The sequence below is a fragment of the Cornus florida genome, unplaced genomic scaffold (assembly GCF_030987335.1).
Source record: "Cornus florida cultivar Cherokee Brave unplaced genomic scaffold, ASM3098733v1 CherokeeBrave_3.0.0_Hap2_Chr01, whole genome shotgun sequence".
NCBI lineage: Eukaryota > Viridiplantae > Streptophyta > Magnoliopsida > Cornales > Cornaceae > Cornus > Cornus florida.
In genome coordinates this window covers 91,522,788-91,541,181 of record NW_026775571.1, presented here as the reverse complement: position 1 = coordinate 91,541,181, position 18,394 = coordinate 91,522,788, and the positions used below count along the sequence as shown (strand labels likewise).

Below are 18,394 nucleotides of genomic sequence, written 5' to 3'. Positions count from 1 at the left end.
ACAAGTGTGATTTGTAATTAAATGTGCTTAAAATATTCATATATAGAGATATGTATTAATAAAGTTGGGAAATTAACCTGTGGAAAACTTAAAATTTAGATGGGTATCAATAAAAAAATTCAATTTACAGTAGCTAATTTTTAATTTTATCAATTATCGTGAAAGCATCAATAAAAGTGAATTTCGAATATTCACTTTAGCCATGAATTTTGTCCTAATCCACCGCTATAAATAAAAAAATAAAATAGAAGAATTACGCAAACAAGAGGAATTCGTATAAGTTGTTGTTGTTGTTGTTTTTTTTTTTTTCCAATAATTATCATCTTATTCCAAAATATATTGCATTCCTTTGGATCGCATGGAAAATATTACGTTAATTAACATATGGATTTTATACCATTATATAAAGGTAGAACATACTTTTGATGCTGTCAAGCTAGATCTCCTCTCCTCTCAGGTTTCAAAGATTATCAATTTAGATCTAATGCAATGTGGTCTATAAATTTTTTTCTAACAAATAAATGTTTTTTCACACTCGTAATCAACCTCAATCAGTGTGTTTTTTTTACTAGTCATCTGATCCCCGATAAATATCATGTTGCTCATGAAGTGTTGCATTATTTGAAATCTAAATGAATAGGTTACGTGTCTATAAGGTTATGTTTGGTACGGTAGGAAAGAAAATAAATGATAACATTAGTTATGAAGGAAAGGGAAGTAAATGATAATTTTAATCCCCTATCGTGTTTGGTTGATTAATAAAGGAAAATATAATAATCATATTTGGAAAAAAAAAAAAAAAACTATTTTAATAAATTTATTATTATACCCTTTTATATTTTAAAAGATAAATTTATAGATTTAACTATGTAATATAAAAATAAATAATAATTTGATAAAAACATTATTATTCTTTTGAATTCATGTTATACGTTTAACTTATATGCTGGATAGGCAAAAGAAATATATGCTAGATGGGTAAGAGAAATATTATTACTGTAATATAAATGAGTTAAATGAAATGTTAGCAATAAAAAATGAATAATTATTTCTAAGTTTTAACAATTGTTTAGTGAATGAATATTCTAACAAGTTATCAATAAAGGAAGCCATTTATTAATATCATTTTTCATTGTTCTTCTAAAGAAGCATGTAGAATTCAAGTTCAATTTTTATATATTTATTTTATTTTATAATAAAAAACAGGGATAGATACGCAAAAGTGTGGAACCAAACCTTATATACAAGTATGTGGAAAAGGTTTAGTTATATGGGGGCAGACATGTACTGGAAAAATCCATCCATTGGATCAAAAACAAGAAAAGGGGCGATTGTAAACCAATTTCATTTGAAGGTGTGCACCTCCTTCTCTCCCTCCTATACCACAACCTGAACCCACTTCCCCCTTCTCTCTCTCATATTTCTTCTATAGCAGTGAATTTTGGCGCCCTTGTTTTCCACAAATTTGGCGCCTTTGTTTCCCTCAGCTGACTACATGCCCTAAAATCAAGTGTAATTTGTGTTAAAGTAAATTTGGTATCAGAAATAATATATCAAGCCTCTCTTTTTCTTTTCTTTCATTTCCTCTCATTTTTTGAAAGATAAGAAAGTTACTATTTAAGCCTTGTAATATCTTTAAAAAACCATCCCTTTCATTTTCTTCCAACCATTTATGCCAAACACAAGTTTTTAATCACCTTCTATCACCTTTCCTTTCCTTTTCTCTCCTTTTCATTGTACCAAACTAACCCTTAAAGCCACATATAATCGGGGAGAGCGATCATAAACTACATATCTTTAGTCTCATATTCAATTTTAGTTAATAGTGAGACTGGGGAGTGGGGTCTAATTATTCCTTCAGCAAGGTTGATGAGAAGGGGAATGAGAGGGGAATCTCTATTGTTTTTGTATAGAATGATTTTCCATCTTACTTGCATGATTTTTTTTTTTTTTTGGAGAATAAAGCAACTAACATTAAAGTAAATTGTATGTACAGGGTTGGGCCCTTTGGCCGTTACACAAATAAACCCGCAAGGGTCAAAATGCATAAGCAACACAAGTAAATTGTAAAACAAGACAAGCCCAAACAGGCAACTAAGGGCACAAACCCAGCCAAAAAAGAAAACCCAAAATGAGAATCAATAACTGTCATTATCAATAACCGTTAATTGAGCTCATTTGAACCTAATTCTGGTGTCCAAATTGAGGTATGCAATTCCTCACAGATTGTTAATCTGGAGGTCGTGGAGGTGGCCTACAGCAAGAAGGAGGGAGATTCCATTTGACAATGATCCTCCTTGAAGCAGCAGTCTTTAAGGAATCCAAGTTGCAGAATCGATGTGATACAGGAGTTGATCTTGCTGAGCACCATTCGCTGTGAACATTTCTGTTTCTTGAAAATTCTGTTGTTGCGTTCTTCCTAAGTTTGGTAGACGATTGAGGAGAGACAAATCTTTCGAACCATGTGTCTGTGGTGAATTTGTTTTCCATAGGTGGCTAGTGAGTATGACCAAACTTTTCCAGTTAGTGATTGGAGTCGAAAAATAGTCATGTGATTCAGGAGAGTTGGAGCACAATGCACAATTATTTTGATGCTTGGCCATGGCTTTGCTGTCAAGAGTGGGTAGTCTAGATTGTACAATCAACCACAAGTTGAATTTCATGTGCGGAATAATTGGGGATTTTGTTGTACCATCTTACTTACATGTTGATTAGTAACATTTAATACATTAGAAGTTGGGATAGAAACGCCAATAAAAAAAATACCGTTAAGTGTGCTTATAGAATTCCTCAAATGGTCAAACATGTGGATGATGCAGAACTGGGTCGTGTTGAATGTAATCACTCCAAAACCCAAGCTCGTGTTTGAATTTAAACATAGAAAGGTTTGTAACAAAAGGAATATCAATTTTTTTCTTTTCTTTTCTCCGCCAATGCTGCCGCGAGAAACTCCTACTAAATTTAGTACCCCGTAATGTTTAACTTGAAAAAAATACCAATCTACTTTTATTTTTTTTACCACCCTCAACTATTAATAAATTACTTTACCCCACGTTTGAAAATCTTAACACTTTTTATAAAAAAAAATTATTTTTAATATTTTAAAATTCATATTCCATTTGAAAATTGTATATTATTCAAAATATCTTAACATTTGAAAACTTTTCTCAAGTATTATTATAAACTTTTAAACTTCAAATGTGTATAGTTTTGAAATTTCAAAAAAAGACTACAAATAAGATGCATGAAGTGTACTTGGAATAGTGTCGTAATTGAAAAGTAAAATAGGACCACATTTGTCTCTATTCGTGCCCCTCACCAGAAGGGGAAAGAGACCGAATCGACAAAGCCTTAAACCAGGGACGACTTCAAAGCCCCATATATATATTTATATACAGTATAGTAAAATACGAGGGTATATATATATATATATATATATAAAAGGAAAGTTACTTATATTTATTTCAATCTGTGTTTCTCTCTCTCTCTAGCCATCTGTGACTTCTCCGTCATGACTAAAGATTGGGGCACCAAGTGGCACGACAACCGCCTCCGCCATTCTTTTTCTCTCTCTAGTTTCTCTCTCTAGCTTCATCTAGGGTTTACATTCAGTTCAGTTTTGTTTGTTCTCAGCTTCTTTGTTGTGTTCGTGATTTACTTCAATTCGAAAGGTAGATAGGCGAAATATTTATTTTTCATACTCGTTCATTTCTCTCTTTCACTTTGGTTAGCTTAGGTTTTATATGTTCCAGAAGTTTCAATGTTGACGTCTTCGTCGAAGAAGATTTGCTTCAATTCGGGCTGTAAGGATGTATTGGAACGACCAAGAAAAGGTTGGCGTCGCCGGCATGGCGACTTCGCTGACCTCTGTAATCGATGCGCGTAAGTACTTTTGACTCTCTTATTTTAATTTTGTTTACTAATTCAAGGGTTGTATGTTCATTATCTCTCTCTGCTGTATTAGTTATGGTTTTCAATGTTGGGAGCTTTATGGAGCTATTTAAGTAGAGTTTAATGCATTTTCTAAGGATTTTAGTAGTATATTTTTCTTGACTTACCTGATTAGTTTCTTAGCTGAGCTTTAGTTACATTGCTTGTACCAAAATTCTTTCTTTTTGATGATTTATTGGAGAAATTGACGTTCTTTTGTGCATTTTGTGTTGCTTAGTTTGATTCAATATTGAATGCATGTTATTGTTGAATGAACTTATTGAAGCGGTCATTTCTCATATTATTAAAGTTCTCATTAGATGGATTTTGGAAGTCTTTGTTTAATTTAATGAAAAATTCCGCCTACAAAAAGTATCCCACAATACAATTAAGTGTAAAGATATTTTTCCCCTAAAGGCAATTGAAGATTTTTCATAAATATTCCCCAAGCTTCATCAAGAATAGAAAATTTTAAGTAAAATTTCCAGAACCAAATTCAATGGGCTGCGTAGGGATGTTGACCAGTCCTTGTTAATGTGGAGGCTGAGAAATCCGACCTGTACTCGTAGCATCATTCAAAGTAGTGCTAGTGACAGAAATTCCCAAGGGGAATCTAAAGGACCACAGGGAAAGCTACAGGACGAATAGAGGGCAGAGGGGTAGGAGAAGTGACTTGCTGACGGCACCTAACTCAGGCTCATCCTTCTCAGGTTCACTCTCCTTGCGTCCCGGCATCCCCAGTAAATGTGATGGTACTGTTCTCAATTCCTTGTTTAGGGTGAAATCCTTTTTCCCGGAAGGAAATTGAAGATGGTGATAAACCCTTTGAAGTCTTGCCATAAAAGAATTCCAGTGTCCAAAAATCTCAAGTAGAGCAGTCGTAGAATGATTATTGGAATATATAGGGCAAGGAATGAGAAATCATAGGTCGAACCGCCGAATGGGACAAATAGGACCAGTTGGCTCAGTACGATAGGGATTTAGAAAAACATGAAAAAAAAGAAAAAGAAAAAAAAAAGGGAAAGAGAGTTGTTGTAGGTCCCATGGTCAAGCAGGTTTAAGTCCTGCATCAAAAGTTTTCCAGAAATATTTTCCTCCAAAACAATAATTTCCAGAGTTATTGTTGTCATGTTATTATCAACCATGGACTGTTTTAATTAATAGAAAAATGTTAAATATGGGAGATCTGCACTTCTATTTTTCTATCTTAATGGGGTTTAAGTGGATTATGTCTTTCCCTGTTAAACCATATGAAATTTGTTGTATTGGTGAGCTATGGTATACAATGTGACTGTTGAAGTATTGGTTTTACCAATAATGACAAAAGCCAATTTTTGTAGCATATTCTGCATTTGGGACTAGAATAAGTATGAAATAGTAGTGTAAGCTAAAGAAGCAAAGGTGCACAAGACATGCATGTGTAGGGATGGCAACGGGGCTGGGTATGGGCGGGGGTACCCTGCCCCGCCCCCACCACGTTTTAAGTTTTCCCACCCCACGGGCACCCACCCCGTTTAAACTCGTACTTAATTTGCAAAATCTCAAAATTACTTCAGAGACATCTATGCGACATTTCCCTGCCCCAAACCTGCATGAGTTTTTTCCCCTCAAACCCATCCACGCCCAAATCCCATAAATGGGCCTCCAAAACTGGTTTAAACTGGGCGGGGCGGGGTAAATTGCCATCCCTATGCATGTGAAGCTAACACAACTCTAGTGATATAGGCCATGCTGGCTTCCCATTTATTTATTTTTATAAGGATGCTCTTCCACTGGACAATAGGGGATCAAGTGAAAGTAACACTAACAAAATTGGTACTTGATTACATTTCTCTTTATTTAGAACATTCTTATGTTCTTTTCTTCATTCTTTTGTATGTGTGTTTTAGAATGGGGTTGCTTTCCTTCATTCTTTTGTATGTGTGCTTTAGAAGGGGGTTGGGGTGGTTGTGTGTTTTAGAAGGGAGTTGGGGTTGTTGTGTACTTATATTAGGCTTTTTAAATATATGTCGCGTACTAGTCTGAATGATTCTATTTAGGAATTATTAAAAATATCTGGGCTCTTCAAAACAAACTTGCGTATAGATTAACCATACATCAACAGAAGGACAAATTCTGTCTTTGATTTTCACATAAGCTTGGAATCAAGTGACGGAAGTGTAAAAGTAGAGTTGGAACGAAATCAAGTGATTTTCGCATAAGCTTGGAATCAAGTGATTTTCGTAAAAGCATGCATCAAATTTGAAACATATCCTAATTGTATATTTTACAACAAACGTAGCAAACCAAGAACAAAACATGAATCACGACAGAAAAGTTAACACGCCACACACAAAGAACGCAAAGATTTACGTGGTTCAGCTTAAGTCTAAGCCTATGTCCACGGTGAAGATTTGGTGAAGGATTTCACTATGCGACAAACAGGAAATTACAAGTTCCATCTCCCAAACCCTAGCTCTCGCTCTCACTCTCTTATAGGGTCCACGACCTGTAAGCGAAAAACCACTTATAATTGGTGGACTTGGGTCCACACAAAGTCATTCGGGTCGAAACTAGGCCAGAACAAAATTTGGGCCACCACATCACAGTAAAACATGTTTAACACTTTTGTTACCTTACATATTCAGTGGTATCTCGTGAGATTTCTTCGTGATTTATGTGTCCATTTTTCTGCTTGGTTATTTTGAATTGTTGACTTTAGTTCTACGTGACTCTAGTTCTGCTTATGAGGAAGGAAAATTCTGTGAGACTTTTCACTTGAATGCTTCTGGTTGGAGATGTTGCGAGTCCTGTGGAAAGGTTAGCAGAAAAATCGTTATTTTCAGGCAAATTTTGTTAAACTTAAATGCTTTTTTTTTTTTTTTTTTTTTTTTTTTTTTTTTTCTTTTTTTTTCTTTCTAAACTAGATAGGAGATTGGACAAATTACATCTTGCTGACTCCTTTATTTTATTTTATTTTATTTTTGAAATTTGTTGCCCAAATCTTCTGATGGTAATATTTTTCTATGTAGCAAATACATTGTGGATGTATAGTTTCATTCCACACATTTGTACTGTTGGATGCTGGAGGAATTGAGTGCATAAATTGTGCAAAGAAAAGTTTTATTTTGGTGAGTTGTTCTATGTTCATTATGATTTTTTGTTTTAAGTTTTATGGCCACCATGTTGTTCGCCAGTCTTTATCAATCCAAAGTCATTTGTTAAAGCTGATTTCTGTAACTAGGGTTGAATTGAGATTCTTTTAATAATTGTACAACTAAACCTTACCTAATTGTAGAGCTGTTTACAAGTGGGAATGGGAACAAGGTGGGTCCAGGACCATAAATCTAATTTAATTAAACATACCATCAGCCTGGCCTTGTTCGATCCTGACTGCAGCTCCAAACCTGCCCCTGAACTGAATACAGCAGATGAATTGTGTTCATTCTAAGTTATGAATTTGTGCTATATGTTTGTTGTTACATTATCTTGAGCCTGCCCAAAAAACATATTTAAGTGAAAAACAGTAGCCCCTATAAGTTAAGGAATTCTTCAATTCATGTAGATGGACTCAGAGACTTGGGATTTAAGTTTCCACTGAGTTATTTTGTCATTTTCACATAATTATACAGAATATTTATGTTGGTCTTGTAAAATTATTTATAAACATGAAAAAGTGAAACCAGTTATTTTTATGGCAAATTCTCTCTCTCTGTCTCTCTCAAATGATACATCGGAATGGATTGAACTTCTTTACTAGTAGATGACCTTTTTTACTTTTCTCCTGTCTGCATTAACCGTACTCCATAATATATTATGTTCCTCTCTCTGTATAAAAGAATATGCCACAATCATAGTTAATATTTAATGTTTCAGACGCCAAATCCTGCATGGCCTCCACCTTCTCTCTTCCTTCCTGCAGTGCCTGAAAGAATTAAGGATGTCTCAAACAAAAACTGGGGTCAGATAGCTGCATTAGGCTCTGTTCCCTGGCGACAAGCACCCAGTTTGTTCAGCACTTCTACTGCTCAGTCTGAATTGCATCCAAAAATGCCCTTTGAGGTTGACATACTGAGTGGCAGTGACAGACTTATCGCCAGCGAGCAATTATCTTCCTCCTCTTTAGAGAAGAAGAAAATAGAGGATTTGTCTGAAAGATCAATGAATGGTAGCTTGAAGCTTGGTGCATCAGCAGTGGTTGAGAACATGAATGCAGGTGTTGGCATTTTTCCAGCACAATATGTTACGCTAGAAAAAAGAATCTTGGTTGCTTGTCATGTTCTTATTGACATGCAGGTGAAATGCTCTAGGCTTCTAGCATATACATTGACTGGTTGCATAACTTGATGTGAGCATTTTGTTGCAGGAACCAATCACGAGGAGCAATCTTACGCATGTTTAAATGCTCCTCCACAATTGTCCTTCTCAAAGAATGACAATCTTTCTCAGCAGTCATCCTTCTCAAAAAATGACCCATCTACTCCACACTTCAGTTTGGCTGTAAATTCAGCATCATCAAATGATCGAACTAAGGTTTCTAAAACTTGTGCACAAAAACCAACCTCCCCAGTTCCTGTGGGAAAGGAGTTCTTTGGGCATAATGGAGTTGATGCATCTGGTGAAAAAAAAATACATAATGGAAAGCCTCAAGGAGAGGCCGGAAAAAGAAATCAGTTACTTCCTCGGTACAGACCCAGGATAAGTGATGAAGAGCTACAGCTGATCTCTGGAGAGTATCCTATAATCCATATTTGATGAATAGTATTGTTAGCTATATTATTAATCATAATTGTAAAACCAGGTTATCATTCTGAATTTTTTAACAACTTCATCTTCATAGCAGGTACTTTTTCATCTACTAATTTTCACAAAATAAGTCAAGCGGTATTTAATTTATACACATTTTTAATGTTCAATTAAGCAGTTCATCATCATTTTAACATTGTTGTTTCTTTTAAGCCATTCAGCACCTGATTGACCTTAATTACATGTAAGTTCGAACTCTGTAATAACTTCCTTGTTTGAGAAGATATTAAGTGCTAGTGATGCTGGCCGGATAGGGCGTTTAGTACTGCCAAAAAAATGTGCAGAGGTGCGTCTTCTTTTCTCAGCTAAACTTTCACTTTGTTCAGCATTCCAATTCTTCAAGCTGTCTATATTTGGAATCTGAACCCCTTCTGCTCACAAATATGACATACATGGATGAAAAATATATTATGATTCATTACGCACACACATATTTAGTAAAATTTATACTTACATATATTTATATGCATACTTGTTTATATTAATGATAAAAATAACAATGCTGTACTTTTAAGGTACATGATAAAAGAGAGAAGAAAATAAATGTAAGTCATTTGATTCAACTTGTAACACAATTATACCTTGCAATTTCTATTGGAATTCACCAGATGATGTGAAAATTCCACACAAAACTAAAACGCTACCATCAGTTCCTATTGGAATTTAACAGAGTAATGGTGATGAATGGAATTGAATGTTCAAACAAGAGGAATCATAGTACCAGTTACATTAGGTGTCAATTGAATGGTGTGAGGGATTTTTTATTTTAATTTGTGAAGGGAAGAGTTGGATAAGCAAATCCAAAGTCCAGCCATCTTAATTTCTGCTTTAGAGCACATTTAAGGTTTTAAAGAGGTGTGTGTGTGTATTTGTGTTTCTTTTCTTTCCTTTTTGGAATTCAATCTGAATCTGAATTTTTGTATTTCTTGGCAAAATTTGGAACTTCCAAAACTTAAAATTCTATTTTTTTGCCTGAATTTTCAGTGCATTGTATGAATTTGTGAAAGATTCTCCCCATTTTTGCTGTGTTAATAAAAAACTAAATTGTTGTTTTTTCCTAAACTCTGAATTTTGGTTTTTCTTAAATTGGCTTAATATTAAGACTTTATGCTTGAATTTTTTTCTATCCAATTTTTTTCCTATTTGAATCTGAACAACCAATGCGACTGTGAATGCAAATTTTGGTAAATAACTGCAAAAAAATAATGAATATGAACAATAAGTAGATATGTTATTTTACTTTTAAAGCCAATATCTTTGTAAATTATTGTGTAATATTGGCTGCATGGGGCAAAACTTGATCAGTCTAACTTGTTACATTTGCTTGTTGAATGATACTTTCTTATTTGTTTTATTCTTCATGTTGAGAATTTCTCTCTCATGATTATTTTACTTATGTGATTTGTATGATAGACCAATGCGTGTGATCCCTCTGTTGGTGTGGTGGAAAGAGACATACTATGTGAGATCTACTGAAATGGTCATATGTCCCCCTTATTCTAATTAAATGTAAAGACTTAGTTATTAGCATAGATCTCTCTCTCAGAATTTTCTTTTGCACCTTTTGTTATTTGCTTAATAAGGTTTAAAATAGCAATAATTACAATTGGAATTGTGGGAGATTGGAACCGTCCAACTTTAATTAGCTGGAAAAGTGATATCACAAAAATGGAAAAATAGTTAGGTAATTGAATGGATAAATATAAATTAGGCTTAATAACCAAATGAATATAAGTTATAGGAAATAATCAAGTGAATATGTATAAATTATATTTAATTGAAACAATATAGAACTAATTTCAGTGGCAGAAAGTATCTGAATTTGTTTATTGCAATTTGACGAAACTGTTTCCATCCATCTTCTTGCCTTTTACCTAGATAATCAGTGTACTGACATTTATAGAGCATGCTATTTGAGGAAACTTATGTGGCATACTGTCAAGTACTTTCTTGGCTTTTGGCAAGTGCACTAGCACTTTTGACTTCCATAAATATTTTCTCTGGAGTGAGACTTTTGCTGCTAAGCACATTCATGCAGTCTTTTTACTTCTAGTTATTGGTATTTTGTCATTGTACATAGAAGTATTTAAATTCTTCATGTAATTTTTACCGTCTAAATCTCCAGGACAACCCTGATAGAGTTATCATGTATCCTTACTATGACACAGGCCTATTTTCCACCAATTTCACAGCCAGAAGGATTACCTCTCAAAGTACAAGATTCAAAAGGGAAGGAGTGGATATTTCAATTCCGATTCTGGCCCAATAATAATAGCAGAATGTATGTTTTAGAGGGGATCACTCCTTGTATACAGTCGATGCAGTTGCAAGCTGGTGACATAGGTAAATATCACTTGAAAACAATGTTCTACGTGTCATTTTCCTAATTATGGGTGTTAAAATGTTTTTCATTGTAGTTGAGTGGTTCCTTTCCACGCTTCAGTTTAGGGAGGTAAGATTGTGTGATTTTATGGCCCGAATTTGGTGCCGGGTTGCGTTGGGAGACTTGGGACCCATTTTTGACCCCACAACCCGTTCCTTGAGCTTTGTGTGGGCCTAAGCCCCCGGTTTTTTGCTTGCGGGTCGTGGATCCTATCTATTACTCTATTGTAGCCCGATATATAAGGGCGTTTAGGGTTTGGAGTGGGATATTGAGACACACTGGCTTTGCCGAACCATGCTAAATCTTTGTGTTCTTTGTGTGTGGTGTGTTTATTTTCTATCGTGTTTCTTGGGTTCGCTGTGTTTGTCGTAACAAATTGATATGGAGAACTGATCTGGGCTGAGTAGTAGAGTGTTCAGACTTGGATTGTCTCACTAGGACCATGCTCAAGCACAGCTTGAACTCGTTATGAGCTCATCCAACCTCGTACAAAGCTTGGCTCTGCTTAATATTGACGAACCTTGCTTTATTAAAAGAAAAAATTCCTAATTTTTTCTTCTCTAAAGAAGATGAAAAGAAGAATACCGGAGCTCAATTTGAATGTGGATTGCGCGGCTACGATCATCAATTAATCTAGATCAATTTTTTAAAAGAAACAAATGCCAAGAAGCCTTAATCAATGAAATTTCATAACACTGATGGGAAATAAAGAACACAAAGTGATCATGACCAGCTAAAAACAAATATTGAGGTGAGGACAGGATACAGACCTTATTTTTGGCATTAATATTGACATGTGAAAGCGGGGTTTGACTTCATTCATTACCCTTATTTGTTTCTATTATCTAAATCTAATGATTCTTAGAAAGTTAATGTCGGAGATTGGTAGCCATGAAAACACGTAAAAGTATACAGGGAGGTATATTTTCACGAGCCTGCGATCTTAAGTTGCTAGGCTTGCCTCATGTTCTAGAGTCTCAAACTAAAGAGCTTTAACTTAGTTCATTTGCTTAATAAAAGAGCTTAAACAAACTCTTACGAGTGCCAAATTGTCTATGAACAGGTTGGTTCATTTGCAAGCCTACCCACCACCATTCACCTAAATTAAATGCTAATTGTGTATTTGCACATTTCAATGACAGTTGATACAAAAGGGGCGGCAGGGGCCAGCCTCGTGCAGTGGTAAAATCCTTGGTCTGTCAAATGTGAGGATGCGAGTTTGAATCCTGAGAGCAACCACCTTGTGCAAATAATGGGAAATGTTAACTTAAGTCTTTATCCGATTTGCCCCTCCCAGCATCCTCGATTATTGATGATGCTTTAATGACATGGCATACCATTCCCCCCACCTCAAAATACCATTTTCTGCTTGTCTTCCAATTTTCATTTCATGTGTTTTTTCTCTTCCATCTTCCAAGTGAGCTCTGTAGTGTTTACTTCCTATGAATGAATTTACTATGAGTTCCCTGATTTTTGTTTTTGTGCTGATATATGATTTATTTGTTCAGTAACATTTAGTAGGTTAGAGCCAGAAGGAAAGTTGGTCATGGGGTTTAGAAAGGCTTCAACTAGTCTGCCATCTGAACAGGTTTGATCTTGTAAAATAAAACAGTACTTTAGTTTTCTCTTAAATCAGTACATGTGAGTGTAATGCAATGGGTATCTCCAGTGGCTTATGTAAATGATTCTTTTTCACCATTCTTGTTGGCAATTGAAAATTCAAGAAGATATGATAGTCATTACCGTTTATCAAATATGCATAGGTTTTTTCCTATCATGTCATGGCTTTCTTATTGACATTCTGGTAATATCCATTACTGAAAAATTATCATAAATTTTCTTGGACTGCGTGGTTGAATGATAATATCTTTGATTTGTTTAACCTCCATATGATATTGTAGTCACTCATATATTCTGTTTCACTATTGTAGTTTGTACTGACAGAAATTATGGTAGGAATAATTGTTTTCTATTCTGGAGTTGGATAAGGAACTTTGTTTATGCTAAATTTCTGAAAGTTTATTTTGTACTTGTAAAAAAAAAAATCAGAAAGTGTTTGTATCTGCGGAAAATTTCCTATAAAGCAACATTGACATACTGTAAAACATGTGCGGGGTTATATATTGCCTGCTGCATTCAGTAGCATAGAGCTAGCTGAACTTCTAAAAGCAGTCATCGTTGTGGTTCCGTGCATCATCAACCAAGATGGATCCCAGTCAAATATAAGCAACTTCTCGTATCAATACTGATGAATTATGGTTGCCCTAAAAGGTCGTGTACATGACAATTATAATTTGGGAATTTTTCAGAATTCTGTTATGCTGCATTTCTGCTTGAAGCCAATCAATTAGATTGTAAATTTTGCAAAATGTGGATTGTTTGCGTTTTAAGCTATTGATCATCTAATTTCACTTTTAGTTTTAGAAGTAGCTGATATTAAAGTCCCAAAATGAAGTAAGTGTGCAACCAAATTGTATTACCATTTAACTTGCGTGATATCATAACCGCTTGATATTGAAGTTCTGTCTTGTGTTAGAATATACAGCTTCAAACACTCTTCAACAACTATTTATCCTATTCTCTGATCTGCAGGGCAAAGAAAGTGTCAACAATGGTAATGGAGTTTCTGCACGTGGAGGTGTTAGCCATAGAAAAACTAAACCTGGTGAAACTGTTTCGACTCATCTTCAGTTAAAAAGTAATTCAGTGTCACCTAGCTTTTGGTCAATCGACCAGGCTAACTTGGCAGATCCAGCAAGTACATCATCCAAAGCTGATAAATCTGGGTATATTGCTAAGGAAGTAGTCACAACTAAATCTTCTTTTCGTATTAAGCGGAAGAACAGCACCTTGGGATCAAGGAGTAAACGTTTAAGAATTAAAAATGAGGATCTCATAGAGCTAAAGCTATCATGGGAAGAAGCTCAAGCTCTGCTTCGCCCACCTCCTAACCGTGTGCCCAGTGTCGTGGTAATTGAAGGGTGTGAATTTGAGGAATATGAGGTACTATAAGTCATGTTTAGTACATTTTTTATATCAATTGATGTCCTGTTTATGTTTCTATGATTGTTGTTTAGCAATCTCATATTCCTTGTTAAGAAAAGTACCTTATAATATATCATTACAACATGGAAATGCTCCATTTTTTCCAAGAGAATTGGTATTAAATTTTTTAAATATGTTTGATATGTGATGGTTGAGATATATATAGCAATAGGATCTTCTGATATCTTGAAAAGTTGAGGTATGTGCCACCTATTATGGGGGAAACGGTAAATGAAAAATAGGAGATAAAAAAGTAGGAAAGTAATCGCAAAGTTAATCAAACTTGCTAAGACATCAATGTGTATGTTGCTTTCAATTGAATTATTTGTTTATTTGTATGATGTTTAAGACCTGCTTAAAAATAAAAGTTTGAGCTACCTCACATTCATTAAAAAACTGCATATTCACGTGCTGGGACTTTAGGATTATATATTCTTAGTCTGCAGATGTGATACACTATTACATTATTTATGATCTTCAAAAGTAAAAACATCTGTTTAAGCATGGCCTGATATAATTTGCTTCAGCAGGATGCACCAATAATTGGAAGGCCTACGATTTTCGCAACAGATATTCTGGGGTAAATCACTTGGATTACTGACTTGCAGTTCTATTCTGATTATAGCCATTTTGAAATTATCTTGTGGCCATAGCGGCGTAGCATTATGTGGACAAATTTCTTCTTCTGGAAGATGGAATTTATTTCTATATTTTGAAAGTTTCTATGAAATTTTACTTGCCAAAAAAAATATATATATATATTTCTATGAAATTTTGAAGAGTTGCTTTTTTATAGGTTCTTCATGCTTGCCTTAACAGTATATCTCAAATGTTTCCTGAACTTCATTGTCTAAAATTTGGGTCCAATTGGTATTTGTTCAAAAATCTGCAAGGGTTCATTTCACTCATTATTTGACATTTCATAGACTACAGCATTTTACTAATAATAATTACTAGTTGCTTCATTTTTCTCTTTGATTTGCCAAGTCTAGGGTTCTCCCTTCTAGTTTTATATTGTTCTTTTTAGTCAATTTACATCTCACTGGATTGTGAACACCAATGCTATGTTTCATCTGTGTCAGTGAAAAGATCCAGTGGGCTCAATGTGAAGACTGTCTTAAGTGGCGCAAAGTTCCCGCTGATGCTCTTCTTCCCTTGGGATGGACTTGTTCTAAGAACTCATGGGATTCAAAAAGGTAAAAGTAGGACTTAAAAAAGCATGAAGTTTGAGCCCATACCATATAAATGTTTTCTTTTGATTCAAGGACTTGTTGGTTGCCCGTTAAACAAGCCATGAAACATTTGTGTGGAATTGGGCATATATGAGGCACTCATCCATGTGTGGAATTGGGCATGTGTAAGGCAGGTGTGCGTTTCATAAATATGAGTTCTAGAGCATCAACGGAATGACTGTTGCTTTTGGATGCTGGGCCAAGTGCTGTGGTATTTTGAGGTTATCCAACTAAGCTATATGGATCCCAGGACTTATCTGTTGTTCTAGGACAGCTTTGAATGTCCAAATGCTTTTCAATCAGGAGATGATTCAGAAATTAGTTAACACAGCATGCCTTTCTTTGCAATAAGTTCCTTCTCATTTCATTTATTTTTAAAATTTTCTTAGGAGGTGCCTCAAATAATGCATCCATTTCATCCCTCCCAAGCCCCCCGCCCTGGTTTTGGCTTTTCTTAAACTGCTCCTGCATAGATCTGTTGCTGCATCCATTCCATGGACTAATACTTCATTGAGTGCCCAACTTTCAGGATAAAAAAACATGGCTGGTCTTTTATTTTTTTGTTTCATGACATATTTGAACATATTGACATACATAACTAACACTTGAAAGCACCTATTTCACAGTCATAACGGACACTTGGACATCATTAGCATTTAAATTGGAAGCTCAAGTACCATTGTTCACATTTGACCTCTCTCTTGTTGTGCAAGCCCATTCTTAGAAATCCCTTTGTTAGCAACTAGCTGAATTTGTTTAAGCACTTCTGGAGTTTTTGCTAATGTTCTCGTGTCCTTTCTGCTACCAGATCTTTATGTTCAGCGAGTCAAGAATTAACAGCAGAACAGCTTGAAGATCTGCTACCCATAAGTAATCAGGGTACAAATGTCACAGACGGTGCACCTGGTAGAATGGCACATTTGAGTTTTATAGTTTTACTTCCGTTGTTTTGTCTCTCTTGCATGTGACAAAACTGCTATTTATTTCAATGTTAATGATTGCATTTCATGTATGGTTTTATCACATTTGCAATTGGCTTTGTGATTGTGGTTGTGCAGATGCTTCTGAGAAAATGAAGGCTGCTAAGCTTGATCCCGATCCGGTAGAAGCTTTGGAGGGGCTCGACAAACTGGCCAACCTAGCTATTCAGGAAGAGGGTGAGGCACTCGCATCATCATCCCAGGCCACAACAAAGCACCCCCGCCATAGACCTGGCTGTACGTGCATTGTCTGCATTCAGCCCCCAAGTGGGAAGGGGCCCAAGCACAAGCTAACATGTGCATGTAACGTCTGCCTTACTGTGAAGCGCCGGTTCCGAACGATGATGTTGCGGCGCGAACAGAAACAATCAGAGAAAGAAGCAGAAAGTGCACATGAAAAGCAGCAGCTACAGATGCCTGAGCAAATTCCTGATGATGACATCCAGGAATATGGTAACATGGGAAATAGTATTCCCTACTGGAAAAACGTGGCCAATGAGGATCCTAGCAATGAACGAAGCTGGACGAAATCCTCCCTTTCACCTTTCAAAGGCCAAATTGACCTGAATATCCAGCCAGAGCGGGAGGAAGAGCTGGCACCAGGTTCAGATTCTGGCAGCACAATGAGGTTGCTCCAAGATAACACGGAGAGGTATCTCAGGCAGCAGAGACTGTCTAGTTCTGGTGATCACAGAGATTCAGTATGCAATCAGATACAGCAGGGTGGAATTAGAGGAGAAAACTTTAGCAACCGTATCACCCTTGATAGCAGTCATCAAAAGGACGCTGGAGCAGATCATCGTGTAACTTCGTCTATGAACCCACCAGCATCCACATCAACAACCACTGAGAGATAAAAGGTACCATTTCGTGGCACATATTGCAAAAATCATTGGTAGGACTTTCGTATTGTATGCTGGGTTAGCTCTTGTTGTACATTTGTCTGCATCGGCATCAAGGGGAGGCGCGAAGTGGAGGATTTGGTTAAGAAAGCAATTATATCTATAATTGTCCTCCTTTCGACGGTAATTTAGTGGACACTAAATTTATAGGAGGAAAAAGGTAATATACAACTGGAGTGGACAGTGGGTCGTAGCCATTACTTTACTGTTAAGGAGCTCACCTTGCTGCCCTGTAATGCTAGGCTTAGGATGTAACTATAGGTACTTTTATTTGACTCTCCTTTTCCGTTTTTTTTTTTTTTTTTTCCCAGTAGAAGAGGATTGCTTTGGGGCAATCTTTCGACTCCTCATGTTGCTTGCTGTTAACTGTAATACTACCGGTTGGCTATTGGCTTGAGTTGATTTAATTTACATTACATTTTGGCAAAAAGATTTTAACTTCCAGAATGATTTTAAAGTGATTTTTGTTCAATTAGAATTCTTTTTCCGGATAAAATTGAGCTAAAAGTTTAAACTATTTTTTTTTCCAATTCTAATTTCAATTTCAAGCGACAAAGCCCATCACTGCCTTTTTTGTTTCCCTCTTCCTCTCTCTCTCCGCCTTGCCACCAACGCCACTGCCAGACCCGCGCTAGCTCCTTCCACCACCACCCCGATCACTGCCAGATTGGCAGCCATCGAATTGGGTCGTAAAAGAGGAAGTGGGTTAGAGGGAAAAATAGGGTTGCTGAATTTGGTGGCATCGGTGATCGGCAGGATCGGACCACCATTCAACGTGCCCTAGATCCAACAATCATTATAGTGAGTTTACACACACACACACAATAAACAATGTTCAGACCTGAAATTTTCCAAAGCCATATGGGAATAGATCTGAAGGAGGCGAAGGAATTAAACAATTGATCGGTGATGGCGTTGCTGCTATAGAGCGAGAATGGGTTTGTCTTGGTTAGAAAGTTCTATTATATTCCAAAGAACTAAATTTTTGACTCGGAGGCGTGTTTGGTCGTATGCACATATTCTTTGACCCAGAGGCGTGTTTGGTATGGCTGGTTGGTGTGGCTTGTTGAGAGGGGATTACAGAATAATGATTAGGGTTATTTTTGTCAATGTAAATAAGTGCGTGGACTGAAAAGT

The 18,394-nt window shown here is 35.9% G+C and overlaps 1 protein-coding gene across 3 annotated transcripts; it reads left to right on the top strand.

Moving 5' to 3' along the window:
- The first annotated feature begins 3,448 nt into the window (after positions 1–3,448).
- Positions 3,449–17,563, top strand: LOC132306287 (B3 domain-containing protein Os07g0563300-like). 3 transcript variants are annotated; one of them, XM_059803635.1, is made up of 14 exons: positions 3,449–3,671; positions 3,753–3,882; positions 6,648–6,729; positions 6,942–7,040; positions 7,786–8,125; positions 8,276–8,642; positions 8,905–9,001; positions 10,884–11,058; positions 12,607–12,686; positions 13,691–14,101; positions 14,671–14,723; positions 15,226–15,339; positions 16,184–16,281; positions 16,434–17,563. In XM_059803635.1, exons 2-14 carry the CDS (start codon positions 3,761–3,763, stop codon positions 17,210–17,212), a joined length of 2,817 nt encoding a protein of 938 aa, XP_059659618.1. In that variant the 5' UTR covers positions 3,449–3,671; positions 3,753–3,760; the 3' UTR covers positions 17,213–17,563. The 3 variants fall into 3 exon arrangements, with proteins under 3 accessions (XP_059659618.1, XP_059659623.1, XP_059659615.1); XM_059803640.1 differs by having other exon boundaries at positions 3,449–3,882; positions 14,674–14,723; XM_059803632.1 differs by having other exon boundaries at positions 3,449–3,882.
- The last annotated feature ends 831 nt before the right edge of the window (positions 17,564–18,394 follow it).

Coding starts and splice junctions, on each gene's coding strand:
- LOC132306287 (XM_059803635.1), top strand. CDS start 3,761: ATGTTGACGTCTTCGTCGAAGAAGATTTGCTTCAATTCGGGCTGTAAG. Junction 8,126..8,275: donor GGTTGAGAACATGAATGCAG/GTGTTGGCATTT, acceptor ATTTTGTTGCAG/GAACCAATCACGAGGAGCAA. Junction 15,340..16,183: donor AACTCATGGGATTCAAAAAG/GTAAAAGTAGGA, acceptor TTCTGCTACCAG/ATCTTTATGTTCAGCGAGTC.